This window comes from Muntiacus reevesi, chromosome 10 (genome assembly GCF_963930625.1).
Source record: "Muntiacus reevesi chromosome 10, mMunRee1.1, whole genome shotgun sequence".
Taxonomy (NCBI): Eukaryota; Metazoa; Chordata; class Mammalia; order Artiodactyla; family Cervidae; genus Muntiacus; species Muntiacus reevesi.
In genome coordinates, this window is record NC_089258.1 from 74,938,232 (window position 1) to 74,958,401 (window position 20,170).

Genomic DNA, 20,170 nt, shown 5'->3' on the forward strand with positions numbered 1-20,170 from the left:
TATTGAATTGGCTCATAGTGCTCTTCAGGTTTACTATATCCTTTTTACTTCTCCGTATATTCATTCCACTAATTTTTGAGAATCTGCTATTGAAACTCCAACTAAGAATCTTAATTTACCTACTTAAAAAATAATTGTAATATATAGTGGAACTATATGTAACCTTGTTCTGTATTTCCCAAATCTCCTATAAATGTGTTAATCATACTTTCAAATTTTAAAAATAAAAAAAACCAGCGCATTACTGGAGAAAGATATAGAGACAGAACTGTAACCTGGGATACTATAAGAGCATGTAAGTAGGTGTTTTATTTTTTAGGTGTTTTAAAGTGTTTAATTTTGCTATTATTTAGGCATGCTGTTGCTAACAGATGGGGAGATGATTGCTCTTGGAAAGACACTTTGTTTCACAGTTTTCAGGAGGAAAGGGTGTACCACATCATGCCACGTGGGAAATCACCAAGAGTAGGTTAGGAGACAGAAGGAGCCATAGGAAAACATGGCAGGAACCTTTATTATGATTCCTATAGGAAGAAATAGCAAGGCAAGGTAAACAGGTTTAGGATCGGCTAGTTTGGAAAATTGCAGTGGGTTCTGGAGAATCGAGGTTGTTTAAAGGTATTTTGTACCTTGCCTTTGGATGATTAGGGCAGGGGAATTGGAGCGTGAGAACCTGGTGGCTCTTATGGTAAAGCATCTGCCTGCAGTGCAAGAGATGCAGGAGACCTGGGCTAGATCCCTGGGCTCGAAAGATACTCTGGGGAAGAATGGCTACCCACTCCAGTATTCTTGCCTGGAGAATCCCATGGACAGAGAAGCCTGGTGGGCTACAGTCCGTGGGTCACAAAGAGTCAGACATAACTGAGTGACTAACACTTTCACTTTTTACTAACCTGTAAAAGTGAAAAACCTGGAAAAAAAATTCTGATAAAGGAGCTTGTTGGAGGTTGTGTTCTGATTTGGCTAGTTTGGCAGTGGGAGGAGGATAGGGCCAAGGAAGACCTATTATGAAACCTTTCTTTGCAAGGGCACGTAAGACTGTTCTGTTCAGATAACTGAATGAAGTTTAGGAAGATTAATACACAAGGCTGAAGAGGGGAAAGGGAAAGAAATGAAGAACTGACATGATACTTGGATTTTATCCTAAAGGTAATAGACAGTCAATGAATGATTTTAATCAGAGTAATGACATGTTGATATTTTCGTTTTAGAATCATGTTTGTAACAATGTAGGGGCAGGAATGCTGGTGAAAAGATTGAAGAAAGATAAAGCATTTAAGAGACTATTCCAGTAATCAAAGATAAACTTTTATAAATCTATAGATGGGAAAGGCCAATTTTAAAAGTTACTGAGGGTCAGTTAGAAGAACTTGTAAATTGATTTAATTTATTCATTTTTTGATAACTTTATTAAGCATCATCTACATCTCCAGTTACTGTTTTATTTATTGGGAATAGAGTATCGAAAAAAAAAAAAAAGAAAAAGTTTTGCTGTCATAGAACATGTAGTATAATAAATGTGGGAGGTCCTAAATGAAAATAGAAGCATAGATAATGAAGAAGTGGAAATCTGAGTGGGAGCATATTTTTGAGGGAGGATAGTCAGTGTAGTTTTGAATATGTTTATCTTGAGGGTCCTGTGGAATATCCAAGGGGTAGTGTGCATTCTTCAGAGCTTATTCAGACTTCAGCAGTTATACCATATACACTCATTTGTGTGTGTGTGTGTGTATGTGTGGTTTTGTGTGGTAGTTTCACATATGTAGGCTTTCATAACTACCACTGCTTGGGATGGAGACACTCAAGGGCACTGTCATCAGAAGGCTTTCTTATGTTATCCCTCTGGAGTCATTCCCATCTCTCCCTGCTTCCCTACTTCTTGACCTTTGGTAGTCACTAATCAACTTCTCCCTCTATGATTTCAGGAATACTGCATAAATGTTATCATGGAGTATGTATCCTTTGAGATTTGTTTGTACGTAGCATAATTTTTTTTAGGTTTACCCAAGATGTTCCATATATCAACAGTTCAGTAACATCTTTTTTTTTTTTTTTTATAGCTAAGTAGCATTTTTACTGAGTACCATGTTATGAATGTACCAGCAACCCATTGACCATTGAAGGACATATGAGTTGTTTCCACACATGCATGGGTTTTTGTGAGCATCAAATTTTATTTCTTTAGGATAGATGCCCATGAGTACAATTGCTCGGTCCATTACTTGCTTTGAAAGAAGTTGCCAAACTATCACCTAGAGTGGCTATACAATTTTATATCCTACAGTATGTGAGTGATTCCATTTATATTCATTTTTTGTTGCTGTCTTATTTTGAAGTGTTCTAACCCCAGAGGAGCTTCAACCTGAGAGAGTAGATGAGAGTAAATCTCAAACATATTATATAATAAATTATATTTAAATTTTAAATTAATTCTGTTTTTCAGTTTGATTACCTGGGCTCTGATAGCATGATAGTAACAAATAAAGTCATCGAAATTATCGGCCTTGTAAATTCGGTAAGTATTTTCCATTTCTTACTAGTTAGAAAAATTCATACTAATTTTGAAATTGTAATTCACATTAACTTGATGTGGCGCTTCTGAAGAATTAAGTTGTCCATATAAATTGAGTGTGAATATATCAAACATTGAATTAGTTTAATTATAAATGTAGTTAATTTAATACATAAAAACTAATTTTTCATGTATTTATCTTTCTCTTTTTAGATGTTTGCCCAATTTAAAGTTTCTGTTGTGCTGTCATCTTTGGAATTGTGGTCCGATAAAAATAAGATCTCTACAGTTGGTGAGGCAGATGAATTATTGCATAGATTTTTAGAATGGAAAAAGTCCTATCTTATCTTGAGGCCTCATGATATTGCATATTTATTCATGTAAGAATAATGTTTCAGTTTTCTTAGAAATCAAAGATTTGTGATATTGTTCTAGCTTAATTTAGGGAATTGTTCATTTTTTTTTTTTTTTTTTTTAAATATTATTTTATTAGTTGGAGGCCAATCACTTTACAACGTTTCAGTGGGTTTTGTCATACATTGACATGAATCAGCCATATAGTTACACGTATTCCCCAACCCGATCCCCCCTCCCACCTCCCTCCCCACCCGACTCCTCAGGGTCCTCCCAGTGCACCAGGCCCGAGCACCTGACTCATGTATCCCACCTGGGCTGGTGGTCCGTTTCACCATAGATAGTATACATGCTGTTCTTTCAAAACATCCCACCCTCACGTTCTCCCCCAGAGTTCAAAAGTCTGTTCTGTACTTCTGTGTCTCTTTTTCTGTTTTGCATATAGGGTTATCGCCACCATCTATCTAAATTCCGTATATATGTGTTAGTATACTGTAATGTTCTTTATCTTTCTGGCTTACTTCACTCTGTATAATGGGCTCCAGTTTCATCCATCTCATTAGAACTGATTCAAATGAATTCTTTTTAACGGCTGAGTAATATTCCATGGTGTATATGTACCACAGCTTCCTTATCCATTCATCTGTTGATGGGCATCTGGGTTGCTTCCATGTCCTGGCTATTATAAACAGTGCTGCGATGAACATTGGGGTGCACGTGTCTCTTTCAGATCTGGATTCCTCAGTGTGTATGCCTAGAAGTGGTATTGCTGGGTCATATGGCAGTTCTATTTCCAGTTTTTTAAGAAATCTCCACACTGTTTTCCATAGTGGCTGTACTAGTTTGCATTCCCACCAACAGTGTAAGAGGGTTCCCTTTTCTCCACACCCTCTCCAGCATTTATTGCTTGTAGACTTTTGGATAGCAGCCATCCTGACTGGCGTGTAATGGTACCTCATTGTGGTTTTGATTTGCATTTCTCTGATGATGAGTGATGTTGAGCATCTTTTCATGTGTTTGTTAGCCATCTGTATGTCTTCTTTGGAGAAATGTCTGTTTAGTTCTTTGGCCCATTTTTTGATTGGGTCGTTTATTTTTCTGGAATTGAGCTTCAGGAGTTGCTTGTATATTTTTGAGATTAATCCTTTGTCTGTTTCCTCATTTGTTATTATTTTCTCCCAATCTGAGGGCTGTCTTTTCACCTTACTTATAGTTTCCTTTGTTGTGCAAAAGCTTTTAATTTTCATTAGGTCCCATTTGTTTATTTTTGCTTTTATTTCCAATATTCTGGGAGGTGGGTCATAGAAGATCTTGCTGTGATTTATGTCGGAGAGTGTTTTGCCTATGTTCTCCTCTAGGAGTTTTATAGTTTCTGGTCTTACATTTAGATCTTTAATCCATTTTGAGTTTATTTTTGTGTATGGTGTTAGAAAGTGTTCTAGTTTCATTCTTTTACAAGTGGTTGACCAGTTTTCCCAGCACCACTTGTTAAAGAGATTGTCTTTTTTCCATTGTATATCCTTGCCTCCTTTGTCAAAGATGAGGTGTCCATAGGTTCGTGGATTTATCTCTGGGCTCTCTAGAACAAATAATTTCACAATTTGTATGGAAATACAAAAAACCTCGAATAGCCAAAGTAATCTTGAGAAAGAAGAATGGAACTGGAGGAATCAACCTGCCTGACTTCAGACTCTACTACAAAGCCACAGTCATCAAGACAGTATGGTACTGGCACAAAGACGGGAATTGTTCATTTTTGACTGTTCACACTTTGGGTATTTTTTATGCACTCATTCAGCCCTCATGTTCTCTTTCTGGTTATCAGACAATAAAAGAAGATTACTAAAATTTATTTCTATCCTTATCAACATTTACTGATGAGGAGATTGACATTTCAAGAGACTAAACCAACTCAGGGTTTTGATTCTGGTGGTATGTCTAGGGTTTGGACCTACACTTAGGAACTCCAGAGTCCATAATCTTAATCACTACATACAAAGAAGGGATTTATCTTTGGAAGTTTATATTATTATAATGAGTTTTGATCAAAGGCTTGGTAGAGTAGGTTAGAATATTTTATCCTGATGAATTTTTTACATTATTTTAAATGTTAGTTTTCTAAAAATCAATTGTAAGTATATACTTTATCATTGTATCCATATAAAATTTACTAGCAATTATGATCATCACATCTTTCAATAAATCTGCATGTATATATATTTGAATTTGGCATGGTGATATTTCTTTTTGCATATGTAAGATTAATCTTTCCCCCGTGTCTGTCAAGGATGGGTTATTTTTCTTTTCATTTTTTTGACAGTCTGATGGATATAAAATTGAAATGTTTTTTAATTTCCTTTCTCCAAAGACTAGTAGATTTGAGCATCTTTTCATGTTTGTTAATCATTTGGATCTGTCCTTCTGAAATTGCCTTTTCATGTTATTTAACTACTTCATTGTAATTTGTAAGGGTTTATTGAATGTTTAGATATTAATCCATTGTTTATATATATCAAAAATACTTTTTCCATGTTTGTAATTTTTCTATAGATATTTAAATTTTTTTTTTGCTCCATAAAATCTTTAATGTTTTTAAGGCCAAGTTTGTTAATCTTATTTTTACTTCTGGATTTCCTATTTGATGAAGATCTCCTTCAGCCCTAAATTTTAGTATGCAAATTTTTGTTAAAGAATAAATATTATTATGTTTTATAAATGAGTTTTTGATGCATTTTAGTCTAATATTTGTATAACAAAAGATAAGTAAAATTTTATTTTCTTCCAGTTAAATAGCCAATTTTGCCATGAATTTAGTTATTACTTTTAGCAAACAAATTACAAAGTAATTTTTCAAGTCCCACAAACAACCTCTTGACATGTTTAGAGATAAAACTAAATCTATAATCAATGTGTTATTTGTAGACTTTTTGTTACTAGTCATCCTCACAAGTATGAAATGATATCTCATTGTGCTTTTGATTTGCACTTCCTTGATAATTAGTGATACTGAGCATCTTTTCATGTATTTCTTGGCTATCTTTATGTCTTTGGAAAAATGTCTTTTCAGATCTTCTGTTCATTTTCAAATCAGACACAAGAGACATGGGTTTGATCCCGGGGTGTGATGATCCCCTGGAAGAGGAAATGGCAACCCACTCCAGTGCTTTTGCTTGGGAAATTCCATGGACGGAGGAGCCTGGCGAGCTACAGTCCATGGGGTCTCAACGAGTCAGACATGACTGAGCATGCATGCCTTATTTGATTTTTTAGTGCTGAGTTGTATGAGTTCTTTATATATTTTGGATATTAATCTATTATCAAATATATCATTTGAAAATATCTTCTTCCACTCATTAGGTTGCTTTTTCATTTAGTTGGTGTCTTCCTTCACTGTGCAGAGCAGTTTGGTTTCATGTAGTCCCATTTGTTTATTTTTTGCTTTTATTTCCCTTGCCTGGGAAGACAGATTATAAAAAATACTGCCAAGACTGATATCAAAGATTCTGCTTCCTATCTTTTCTTCTAGGATTTTAAGATTTTAGGACTTAATTTAATTCCTTAATCCCCTTTGAGATTTTTTTGAATATGTTACGGAGAATGTCCAGTTTCAAGAATGTGGTTGTCCAGTTTCCCCACCACCATTTATTGAAGAGGCTCTCTTTTACCCCTTGTGTGTTCATGCTTCCTTTATCACAGATTATCAACCAGATAAACTCGGATTTATTTCTGGGTTATCTCTTCTGTTCCATGGATCTATGTGTCTGTTTTTTGTGCCAGTACATCACTGTTTAATTAATACAGCTTTATAGTATAGTTTGATATCAAAGAATGAAGTATTTCCAGCTTTGTTCTTTTCCTCAGAATTGCCTAGCCTATTTGGGGTCTTTTGAGAATCCATTAAATTATAGTATTCTTTGTTCAAATTTGGTGAAAAATGCTGTTGCTATTTTGATGAAGGATTACATGGGATCTATAGACTGTATGAGATTTTTAACACAATAGTTCTCCTAATACATGAACACATATGTATTTCCCTCTGTGTTCTCTTTAGTTTCTTTCATCAGTGTTTTACTAGTTTTCTGAGTATAGGTCTTTTATATGTTGGTTAGATTTATTCTTGAGTCTTTTAATTTTTTTTGATGTGATTGTAAATAAGATTGTGTTTTTATAAAGAAGTTTAAGCAGTTTTTTAAAAATGATTGTTCTTTTAAAAATTATTTTATTTATTTATTTTTGGCTGTGTTGGGCCTTCATCACTGTGTGTGCTTTTCGCTAACTGTGGCGAGCAGGGGCTCCTCTCTAGTTGTGGTGCACAGGCTTTGCATTGTGCTGCCATGGCCTCTAGGGCACACTAGCTTCAGTATTTGCAGCTCTGGGCTCTTGAGCACAGGCTTAATAGTTGTGGCACATGGGCTTGGTTGCTCTATGGCATGTGGGATTCCCGGACTAGGGATCGAGCCTGTGCCTACTACATCGGCAGTCAGATTCTTTACCACTGAGTCATCAGGAAGCCCAAAACTGTCTTCTTCACTTCTCTTTCTGGTAAAATTTATTAGTGTATATAAGCACAACTAATTATATTAATTTTATATCCTGCAGCTTTACAAAATTCATTGATGAGTTCTAATAGTTTTTTGTGGCATCTTTAGGATTTCCTATACATAGTATCATGTCATCTGCAAACAGTGACAGTTTTACTTCATCTTTCCAGTTGGGATTCCTTTTACTTCTTTTTCCAGTTTGAATGCTATGGTTAGGATGCCAATACTATGTTGAATATAGTGGTGAGAGTGGTCATCCTTGATGTGTTCCTAGTCTTAGAGGAAATGCTGCCAGTTTTTCATTCCTAGGTATGATTTTAGGTGCTGCAGGTTTGTCTTATATGACCTTTATTATGTGCAGTATATTCTTTCATAGGGCTTCCCTGGTGGCTCAGTGGTAAAGAATCTGCCTGCCAATGCAGGGACATGGGTTCCATCCATCCCTGGGAATACCCCTGGAGAAGGAAATAGCAACCCACTCCAGTATTCTTGTCTGGGATATCCCATCCCCAAGAGGAGCCTCGTGGGCTACAGGCCATGGGGCCACAAAATAGTTAACTAAAATGTACCTTAGCAAATGAACAAAATGGTCATTTATACCCATTTTGTTGAGAATTTTTTGCCATAAATGCATGGTAAATGTTGTCAAAAGCTTTTTCTGTGTTGGTTCAAATGACTATATTTTACTCTTCAGTTTGTCAATATATATGACATTGATTTGGAAAACTCAGCAGTGGCCACAGGACTGGAAAAGGTCAGTTTTCATTCCAGTCCCAAAGAAAGGCAATGTCAAAGAATGCTCAAACGACCACACAATTGCACTCATCTCACACGCTAGTAAAGTAATGCTCAAAATTCTCCAAGCCAGGCTTCAACAGTACGTGAACTGTGAACTTGCAGATGTTCAAGCTGGATTTAGAAAAGGAAGAGGAACCAGAGATCAAATTGCCAACATCCGTTGGATCATCAAAAAAATAAGAGAATTCCAGAGAAACATCTATTTCTGCTTTATTGACTATGCCAAAGCCTTTGACCATGTGGATCACAACAAATTGTGGAAAATTCTTAAAGAGATGGGAATACCAGACCACCTGACCTGCCTCTTGAGAAATCTGTATGCAGGTCAGGAAGCAACAGTTAGAACTGGACATGGAACAACAGACTGGTTCCAAATTGGGAAAGGAGTATGTCAAGGTTGTATATTGTCACCCTGCTTATTTAACTTACATCCAGAGTACATCATGTGAAATTCTGGGCTGGATGAAGCACAAGCTGGAATCAAGATTGCCAGGACAAATATCAGTAACATCAGATATTCAGATGACACCAGCCTTATGGCAGAAAGTGAAGAAGAACTAAAGAGCCTCTTGATGAAAGTGAAAGAGGAGAGTGAAAAAGTTGGCTTAAAGCTCAACATTCAGAAAACTAAGATCATGGCCTCTGGTCCCATCAAGTCATGGCAAATAGATGGGGAAACAGTGGCTGATTTTATTTTCCTGGGCTCCAAAATCACTGCGGATGGTGACTGCAGTCATGAAAGTAAAAGATGCTTACTCCTTGGAAGAAAAGCTATGACCAACCTAGACAGCATATTAAAAAGCAGAGGCATTACTTTACCAATAAAGGTCCATCTAATCAAGGCTATGGTTTTTCAGTAGTCATGTATGGATGTGAGAGTTGGACTATAAAGAAACCTGAGTGCCGAAGAATTGATGCTTTTGAGCTGTGGTACTGGAGGAGACTCTTGAGAGTCTCTTTTACAGGATAAAAGATGTAAAATTATCTATATCCACAATAAGTAGTTAAGATATACACAAAAATTATGCAAAATATGACATAAAAAACATTAGTAGCAATAAAATGTAAAACTGTTAGAATGTGTTGCAACTTAAGATACCATCAACTTAAATATATATGCCATCCCAAAACAGCAGAATATACTTTTTTTTCAAGTGCACATGGAACATTCTCCAGGACAGATCACATGACAGGCACAAAACAATTTTCAGTAAATTTAAAATTGAAATCATAATAAGCAGTTTTCCCAACCACAGCAGTATGAGATTAGAAGTTAATCAAAAGCAAAAAGCTGGATATAACAGAAACAATAGATTCCAAATAAGATGCTACTAAATAACCAATGGGTTGGGAGAAATTAAAGAAAAAAAAATCACAAAACACTTTGAAACAAATGAAAATAAAAATGCAATGCTCCAAAATTTTAGGGTCACAGCAAACGCAGTTCTAAGAAGGAAGTTTATACAATCTATCTCAAGAGACAAGAAAAATATCAACCTAAACTGACACTAAAGGAACTAAAAGAAGTTAGTAGAAAGCAGGAAATAAAAAAGAACAGAGAAGAAATCAATGAAATAGAGATGAAGAAAAATAGGAAAGATAACCAAGAGTGATATTTTAGTTGAAACTAAGAGTGAGTTCTTTTAAAAGGTAAGCAAAATTGGTAAACTTTTAGCCAGATTCATCAAGGTAAAAAGAGAGAGACCTAGGCAATAAAATCAGAAATGAAAATGGAGATGCTAAATAGACACCACAGAAATACAAAGGATAAGACAGTACTGTGAACAACTATATGCCAATAAAATGACAACCTGGCAGAAATGGACATAACTCCTGGGAAAGTGCAGTCTCCCAAGACTGAACCAGGAAGAAATAAAAAATATGAAGAAATCAATTACCAGTACTGAAATTGAATCAGTAATTTAAAAATTCCCAACCAACGAAAGTCCAGGACCAGAAGGCTTCACAGGTTAATCCTACCAAACATTTAGAGAAGAGTGAATACCTATCCTTCTGGAACTACTCCAAAAAATTGCAGAGGAAGGAACGAACACTTCCAAACTCATTTTATGAGGCCATCATCACCCTGATACCAAAATCAGACAAACGTATCAGATAAAAGGAAATTACAGGCCATTACTGATGAAAGCAGATGCAGAAATATTCAACAAAATGTTAGCAAACCAAATTTAACAATACATTAAAAGAATCAAACACCATGGTAAAGTGGCATTATCCCAGGACACAAGGATGGTTCAATACCCATGAATCAATCAATGTCACTGAGTTCAGTTCAGTCACTCAGTTGTGTCCAACTCTTTGCGACCCTATAGACTGCAGCACGCCAGGCCTCCCTGTCCCTCACCAACTCCTGGAGTTTACTCAAACTCATGTCCATTGAGTCAGTGATGCCATCCAACCATCTCATCCTCTGTCATCCCCTTCTCCCACCTTCAATCTTTCCCAGTATTACGGTTTTTTCAAACGACTCAGTTCTTCGCATCAGGTGGTCAAACTATTGGAGTTTCAGCTTCAGCATCAGTCCTTCCAATGAATATTCAGGACTGATTTCCTTTAGGATGGACTGGCTGGATCTCCTTGCAGTCCAAGGGACTCTCAAGAGTCTTCTCCAACACCACAGTTTAAAAGCATCTGTTCTTCGGCACTCAGGTTTCTTTATAGTCCAACTCTCACATCCATACATGACTACTGAAAAACCATAGCCTTGATTAGATGGACCTTTATTGGTGTAACAAAGGTTGGTCATAACTTTTCTAGGTTGGTTATAACTTTTCTTCCAAGGAGTAAGCATCTTTTACTTTCATGGCTGCAGTCACCATCCGCAGTGATTTTGGAGCCCAGAAAAATAAAGTCTGTCACTATTTCCACTGTTTCCCCATCTATTTCCCATGAAGTGATGGGACCGGAGGCCATGATCTTAGTTTTCTGAATGTTGAGCTTTAAGCCAACTTTTTTACTCTCCTCTTTCACTTTCATCAAGAGGCTCTTTAGTTCTTCTTCACTTTCTGCATAAGGCTGGTGTCATCTGAATATCTGATGTTACTGATATTTGTCCTGGCAATCTTGATTCCAGCTTGTGCTTCATCCAGCCCAGAATTTCACATGATGTTCTCTGGATGTAAGTTAAATAAGCAGGGTGACAATATACAACCTTGACATACTCCTTTCCCAATTTGGAACCAGTCTGTTGTTCCGTGTCCAGTTCTAACTGTTGCTTCCTGACCTGCATACAGATTTCTCAAGAGGCAGGTCAGGTGGTCTGGTATTCCCATCTCTTTAAGAATTTTCCACAATTTGTTGTGATCCACATGGTCAAAGGCTTTGGCATAGTCAATAAAGCAGAAATAGATGTTTCTCTGGAATTCTCTTATTTTTTTGATGATCCAACGGATGTTGGCAATTTGATCTCTGGTTCCTCTTCCTTTTCTAAATCCAGCTTGAACATCTGCAAGTTCACAGTTCACGTACTGTTGAAGCCTGGCTTGGAGAATTTTGAGCATTACTTTACTAGCGTGTGAGATGAATGCAATTGTGTGGTCGTTTGAGCATTCTTTGACATTGCCTTTCTTTGGGATTGGAATGAAAACTGACCTTTTCCAGTCCTGTGGCCACTGCTGTGTTTTTCAAATTTGCTGGCATATTGACTGCAGCACTTTCACAGCATCATCTTTTAGGATTTGAAATAGCTCAACTGGAATTCCATCACCTCCACTAGCTTTGTAGTGATGCTTCCTAAGGCCCCCTTGACTTTCCATTCCAGGATGACCTACTGTAGGTGAGTGATCGTACCCTCTGATTATCTGGGTCATGAAGATATTTTTTTGTATAGTTCTGTGTATTGTTACCACCTCCTCTTAATATCTTCTGCTTCTGTTAGGTCCATACCATTTCTGTCCTTTATTGTGCCTATCTTTGCATGAAATATTCCCGTGGTATCTCTAATTATCTTGAAGAGATCTCTAGTCTTTCCCATTCTATTGTTTTCATCTATCTTTGCGCTGATCCGTGAGAAAGGCTTTCTTATCTCTCCTTGCTATTCTTTGGAACTCTGCATTCAAATGAGTATATCTTTCCTTTTCTCCTTTGCTTTTCGCTTCTCTTCTTTTCATAGCTATTTGTTAAGGAGTGCTCACACAGCCATTTTGCTTTTTTGCATTTATTTTTCTTGGGGATGGTCTTGACCCCTGTCTCCTATATAGTGTCACAAACTGCTGTTCATAGTTCATCAGGTAGTCTATCGGATCCAGTCCCTTGAATCTATTTCTTACTTCCAGTGTATAATTGTAAGGGATTTGATTTAGGTTATACTTGAATGGTCTAGTGGTTTTCCCTACTTTCTTCAATTTAAGTCTGAATTTGGCAACATGGTGTTTATGATCTGAGCCACAGTCAGCTCCCCGTCTTGTTTTTGCTGACTGTATAGAGCTTCTCCATCTTTGGCTGCAAAGAACATAAATCAATCTGATTTCATGTTGACCATCTGGTGATGTCCATGTGTAGAATCTTCTCTTGTGTTCCTTTTGTAATATTACTTATTTGTACTTGTGTCCTTATCAGCTTAGAGAAGGCCTCTTTAACCTTTCTTCTTTCTGTTTCAGTGGAGCTGAACTCTGGTAGCTTTTGCTCTTCTGTAAAACTGTTTATCTCTCCTGCAAATCTGAATGATATCTTTGCCAGGTAGAGTATTCTTGGTTTTAGTTTTTTCCTTTTATCTTTTTGAATATATGATGTTACTCTATTCTGGACTTCAGATTTCTGCTAAAAAGTCAGCTGATAGTCTAATGGGAATTTCCTTGTACTTGATCATTTGTTTTTCTCTTTGGGTTTTAAGGGTTCCTCTTTATCTTTTACACATTTTAATTATACCATTTGTTGGTATGAGCATGTTAGGGTTCATCTTGGGTTCTGTCAGTGATTCCTGGACCTGGATGTCTGTTTTCTTCTTTAGGGAATTTTTAAAGCTATTATTGCTTCATATAATTTTTCTGCCTCTTTCATTTTTTTTTCTTTTTCTGGGGTGCCTACAATGTGATTGTGAATGTCACTTCATGTTGCCCCAGAGCTTCTTGTTTTATTATTAAAATCTGTTATCTTTTTAAATTGGGTAATTTCCGCTATTCTGCCTTCCAGAACACTGATCCATTTCATTCTCTGTACCATCTAACCTATTATTGATTCCTTCTGGGGTACTTGTTACTTCATTTATTGTATTCTTTAGCTCTGATTGTTTTTAAAAATATCTTCTAACTATTGAAACTTTCATTGTATTCATCTATTCTTCTCTCCACATTAGTGAGCATGTTTATGATTATTACCTTGAGCTCATTTTGGGTAGTAGGTTGCTTATCTCTGTTTTGTTTAGTTGTTTTTCTAGGTTTTATCTTGTTTGCTCATTTGAACATACTCCTCTCTTTCGTCGTTTTGCCTGGTTCTCTGTGGCCTTATATGGGAGGCATCTTATGAGGTCTGGCGGCATATTTCTCCATGGCCATTAGAGCTAAGTGGTCCAGTGTGTCCCCTGTGTGGGCTGTTAGTCCCCTTCTGCTGTGCCGTGACTGACTGCTCTGGCATCCTGGTTTTGAGGCTGGCTTCCAGCCTGGCTAGCTGAGAGGCACTGCCCTCTGAGGCCACTGTAGGCCCACTGGTGGGCAAGACCTGCTCGCCTTGTGACTGCTGTGCTCTCTGATGACGCACAGCTGCTGCAGGCCCTGCTGGTGGGTATTGCATGCCCCCTCATTAATAGGGTAAGGGGAGGATTCCACAATGTCATTGTTAGCACAGTAGAAAGAGATTCCAAAAATGTCTACCACCAGAATCTTAATCTCAGCTACCTCCTGCCTCTTTCGGATGCTCTTCAAGTTCAGCAAATATAGCCTGACCCAGGTTCCTTTCAAATGACTACCTCTATGCTGGGAGTCAGAGCATGTGAGATTTTGTGTGTATTCTGAGTGGAGTATGTGTTTCCTGTAGCCCTCTGGCTCTCCTGAATGTAAGCCCTGCTGTTTTTCAAAGTCCAACTTTGAGGAGGATGGTTCACTTTTTCAGTGCAAGGTGGCTGTGCTGGGAAGCTTGGCTGGGACTCAGACTTCTTGATCCTCAATGAGGATCAAGCTTGTGATATGCCTCTTGTTTGTAGACACATTGCGGGCTTGGATGTGTCAGTCCTGGCTGGACCAAGTCTCTGCCTTCACACCTGTCTCATTGTGGCTCCCTTCTTTATATCATTAATTTTGGAAATTCTTTCATACTAGATTTCAGGTCATTCCTATAGTTGCTCTGATATATGCATAATTTTGGTGTGCCCTTGGGAGGACGTGAGTTCAGGGTTTCCTAACCTGCTGTCTTAATTTCTTCAACTATATTTCCTTACTTTTCACTGAACTTTTGAGGATATTCAGTATATAGAGAATTACAAATTTTGTGTTAATTTTTAAAATTAATGAATTTTATTTTAGATCAGTTTTAGCTTTACAGAAAAATCAAGAAAAATGTACAGGAAGTTCCCATATACTCCCTTTCCCCCACGACTCTTACCTCAGTTTCCCCCCATTATTAACATTTTGCCCTGGTGTCATACATTTGTTAAGGATGGTGAACCAATATTGATGCATTACTAAATAGATCCCACAATTCACATTAGATTTCACTTTTTATGTTATATAATTCATTTTTAAATGTTAATTATTTATCTGTAGAGATATTCTAATTTCTGCATGTACAGTCATATCATCTGAAAGTTGTGGTAGTTTTATTTTTTCTCGTCTAACACTTATGCAAATTGCTTTCTTAGTGTGTTAGCTAGGACCACTAAAATATGATGAATAGAAGTAACAACAAGTATCTTTATTTCATTGTTGTTGCAAAGGGAAAGATTTCTGTGTATCAATATTAAGTATAAAATTGCATTACAGGTTTTGTAGATGCTGTTTGTCAAATAAAATGTTTATTATGTTTACTAAAAGTTTTTTAAAAATTGTGAATAAATTTTAAGTTTTATCAAATGGTTTTCTTCATCTGTTGAAAGCATTATATGATGTACCAATGCTTCTGGAAGTAAAGCCTACTTTATTTGATATAGATATAGACAGACATTGAATCAACCTATTTGTCCAGCAATGAATGAATGGATAAAGAAAAAATAGGTTTCTATACATAGTGAATTACTATCTGACCATAAAAAGAAGAAAATCTTTACATTTGTGACAAATGTGTAGGTCTTAAGGGCATTTTGCTAAGTGAAATAAGTCAGAATGAGAAAGACAAATATTGTTTACTCTTAGTTATATGTGTAGCTCAGACAGTAAAGAATCTGCCTGTAATGCAGAAGACCTGGGTTCAATCCCTGGGTCAGGAAGATCCCCCGGAGAAGGGAATGGCAACCCACTCCAGTATTCTTTCCTGGAGAATCCCATGGACTGTGAGGGGTCTGGCAGACTACAGTCCATGGGGCTACAGAGAGTTGGACACGACTGAGTGACTAACATTGAGACTGACTTATAAGTGTAATCAAAAACAAACAAACAAATGGGTGAAGGTGATCGAAAAGTATAATTTTGAACACTTTTACAAAGTATAATTATACAAAGTATAATTGTATAAAAGTAACAATACTGTTGTCTATTTGAAGGTTGCTAAGAAAAACAGTGACAGATTTTATTTTCTTGTACTCCAAGATCAATGTGGACTGAAGCCATGAAATTAAAAGATCCTTGTTCCTTGGAAGGAAAGCTAAAAAGCTGAGACATCACATTGCTGACAAAGAGTGTTGTTACTGAATCGCTCAGTAGTGTCTGACTCTTTGCAACCCCGTGGACTGCAGCACGCCAGGCTACCCTGTCCTTCACCATCTCCCCTGAAGTTTGCTTGAACTCATGTCTATTGAGTCAGTGATTCCATCCAACCATCTCGTTCTCTGTTGTCCCTTTCTCCTTTTGCCGTCTATTTCCCCAGCATCAGGGTCTTTTCCAGTGAGTCTGCTCTTCGCATCAGGTGGCCAAAGTATTGGAGCTTCAGCTTCAGCATCAGTCTTCCCAGTGAGTATTCAGGACTGATTTCCTTTAGGATGGACTGGTTGGATCTCCTTGCAGTCCAAGGGACTCACAAGAGTCTTTTCCAACACCACAGTTCAAAAGCATCAGTTCTTCGGCGCTTAGGTTTCTTTATAGTTCAACTCTCACATCCATACATGACTACTGGGAAAGCCATAACTTTGACTATACAGACCTCTGTAGGCAAAGTAATGTCTCTTCTTTTTAATATGTTGTGTAGGTTTGTCATAGCTTTCCTTCCAAGGAGAAAGCATCTTTTAATTTCATGGCTGCAGTCACCATTCACAGTGATTTTGGAGCCCAAGATAATAAAGTCTGTCACTGTTTCCATTGTTTCACCATCTATTTGCCATGAAGTAATGGGACCATATGCCATGATCTTAGTTTTTTGAGTTTTAAGCCAGCTTTTTCACTCTCCTCTTCCACCTTCATCAAGAGGCTCTTTAGTTCCTCTTTGCTTTCTGCCATAAGGGTGATGTCATCTGCATATCTGAGGCTACTGATGTTTCTCCCGGCAGTCTTGATTTCGGCTTGTGTTTTTCCCAGTCTGAAATTTCACATGATGTACTCTGCATATAAGTTAAATAGCAGGGTGACAATATACAGCCTTGACATACCCCTTTCCTAATTTTAAGATGTTGTACTTTGGTGCATTAATAGTGAGACTGGTGACAGGGAATTTATCCCATTAGAAATATAGAAATTATGGTACAGTCAGCATCCTTAAACTTAAGTAATGATCCTTCTTGATATCTTGATGTTATTTTAAAGCACCAATGTATTTTTCATGTGAGTAACGTGCTGCATGTTAACTCACTTCGGTTGTGTCTGACTCTTTGTGACCCCATGGACTGTAGCCTGCCAGGCTCCTCTGTCCATGGGATTCTTCAGGCAAAAATACTGGAGTAGGTTGCCATTTCCTCCTGCAGGGGATCTTCCTGACCCAGGGATTGAAACCACGTCTCTTACATCTCCTGCATGGGCAGGTGGGTTCTTTATAACTAATGCCACTTGGGAAGTCCCTGAGTAATGTAATATACTAGAATAAATACCTTGAAATTATGATCATTAACAGTAATTTCCTGTGGTCTCCATACTCCAGAAATTTATAATCTGGGTCCTAAAGGAGGAACAGTAAACATAGTAAGCTTAATTTTTTTAAACCTTTTTCAATCTTTCCTTTATTCAACAAATGTTTATTGAGATAACGTAGCGTAGTGATTCAAATTTAAACTCTGGAGGCCAACTGCCTGCATTTAAGTTCAGCCCTGTCTGTCACCTAGGGCAGTTGATGTGTTCTGCCTCAATTTCCCTATATTTGCTTTTATTATTGTTATTCCTTTCCATCTTTATTGAGTTATAATTGATAAGTAAAAATTTTATATATTTAAGGGGTACAGTGTGGTCTTTTAATAGCATTTAAAGTTGTTTATTTATCTTGGCTGTACTGGGTCTTTGTTGCTGTGTGAGGGATTTCTCTGGTTGTGACAAGCAGAAGTTACTCCCTAGTTGCAGTGTGCAGGTTTCTCATTGTAGTGACTTCTCCTCTTGCAGAGCATGGGCCTCAGAGTATGTGGACTTCAGTAGTTGTGGTGCATGGGCTCAGTAGTTGTGGCCTGTGGGCTCTGGAATGCAGGCTCAGTAGTTGCTGCATATGGGTTTAATTGCCCTGAGCCATGTGAACTCTTCCCCAGAACCATGTCCCTTGCACTGGCAGGAGGTTTCTTTTTTTCTTTTCTTTTTTTTTTTTTTAGGAGGCTTTCTTAACCACTGACTACCAGGGATGTCCACAATGTGATGTTCTGATATATGTATACATTATAAAAGTTTAATCAAGTTGATTAAAATATCCATCATCTTATACAGTTGCCATTTTTTGGTGTATGGTGAGGAAATTTAAGTCTACTCTAGCAAATTTCACATATACAATACAGTATTATTAACTCTAGACATCTGACTGTACATTAGATCTCTAGGACATATTCATCCTGTGCAACTGAAACTTTATACCTTTGACCATCTTCCCATTTCCCCCATTTCCCAACCCCTGGCAACCACCATTCAGCTCTTTGCTTTTATAAGTTGACCCTTTTAGATTCAACATATAAACAAGATCTTACAGTACTTGACTTTTCATGTTTGGCTTACTTCACTTAGCATAATGTCCTCCAGGTTTATCCATGTTGCAAATGGCAGGATTTCCTTATTTTCTGAGGCTGAATTATATTCCACTGTGTATGTACATTGTGTTTTCTTTATCCATTTGTCTCTCAGTGGAATTTAATTTAAAAATGGGCCTCAGGTTTATCCATGTTGCAAATGGCAGAATTTCCTCATTTTTTGAGGCTGAATTATATTCCACTGTGTATGTCCATTGTGTTTTCTTTATCCATCCGTCTCTCAGTGGAATTTAATTTAAAAATGGGCCTCAGATTTATCCATGTTGCAAATGGCAGGATTTTCTTATTTTTTGAGGCTGAATTATATTCCACTGTGTATGTACATGGTGTTTTCTTTATCCATCCATCTCTCAGTGGAATTTAATTTAAAAATGGGCCTCTTGGGCATCATCTTACATGCCTGGGGGCACTCATTGTGCCCTCACCTTCCCTTGTGGGAGAGATCATGGCTGAAGGTGTGTCTTGGCACTGAGCTGGGCTGAGTTGGGGGAATGGTGACGTGGGCAGAGTGAAACTGTTTTTACCTAAGAATATGAATGTTCCTGGATTTTTTTTGCTCAAGTGTGGTGTGGGACCCTTCCCTTGGACTTTTAGGCCACAAAAGTACTCTCATCTGTGAGTGTTTCTCAAAGGTGTCTCTGGAGAGAGAGATGAGGGTTAAAAGTCCCAAGTCTGCCATCTTGCTGATGTCATTGCAGAAGATTAATGTTAGTACGTTATGTGTATCTGTTTATAGTTTAAAGGAGGAGGAAGTAATGAGAGTGAGAGCAAGAGTGAGAGAGAGATCCAAAGTAATGGATCAAATTAGAAGTGTGAAGACAGATTTAGGCATATTTAAACTCAAAGGAAGGTGGACAGCATTACAGGTTATTGAAGCAGTGTACTTAGAGATATAGGAGTAAGTAATAATTCTTTTCAAAGAGCATGGAATTCATAGTTATAACTGTAGCTAAACCTCTGTAGGAGGAGAGGGAATCAAGAAATGTTGAAGAAGTAAAACATTAAATCTTGATAACTGATTGGATGTGAAGGTTGGGTGGGCAGTATTAAGTAAAAATAGTTATTATTGTATCCAGATCATCAGGAGTATGGATAGAGTTTAGGGGAAAGTCTTATCTATTGGCAGAACTATCTTGAATGAAGAAAGAATTTAAGCAATAATTCAATATTGGAATGTAAAGCTAAACTTGGGTGTTAAGGGCAAATACTTGGATACAAGTGCTGGAGGGTAGGAATGTACAACATGAGAATAAGGGAGCCGTGGAGGGACAGTGCAGTTGTGAAGTAAAGTGCAGGTGAGACTGAGGGGACCTTTTAAATTGAGAATTGAGTATTAAGCTTTTCTACATACATCCTGGAATGTTTATTTTGGCTGGGGCTCTAAAGATGGCAGAATATGTTTGGAGCATCTATATCTTAGTAATTGAAAGTACAGCTCTGGATTCAAACTGTCTTTAAGTTCATATCCTTCAGCAGTACTTATTAACTCTGATGCCCTGAGCAAGTTATTTGTACTTTCCATCTGATATATGATTTGTTCAGTGGGGACAGATAATATCTATTTCACTGGGTGGATTTGAGAATTAAATAGAATGATTTACATAAATCTCTGAGAATAGTGCTATTATTATAGGGCAGGCTATATGGAATCTTTTTCAAAGCAGAAAAAAATTAACTTAAGTTGTAGAACAATATAGTCATTATAGTAAGAAAATG

At 37.2% G+C, this 20,170-nt stretch overlaps 1 protein-coding gene across 5 annotated transcripts in view; it reads left to right on the plus strand.

The window, feature by feature from the left end:
• LOC136176582 (disintegrin and metalloproteinase domain-containing protein 32-like) overlaps window positions 1-20,170 on the plus strand; it is a 151,563-nt gene that overhangs the window by 38,409 nt on the left and 92,984 nt on the right. For all 5 annotated transcript variants that reach the window (XM_065946976.1, XM_065946973.1, XM_065946974.1 and 2 more), the window contains 2 exons: window positions 2,444-2,515; window positions 2,726-2,892. In XM_065946976.1, coding sequence (XP_065803048.1) covers window positions 2,444-2,515; window positions 2,726-2,892 — 239 coding nt within the window. The remainder of the gene's footprint in view (window positions 1-2,443; window positions 2,516-2,725; window positions 2,893-20,170) is intronic.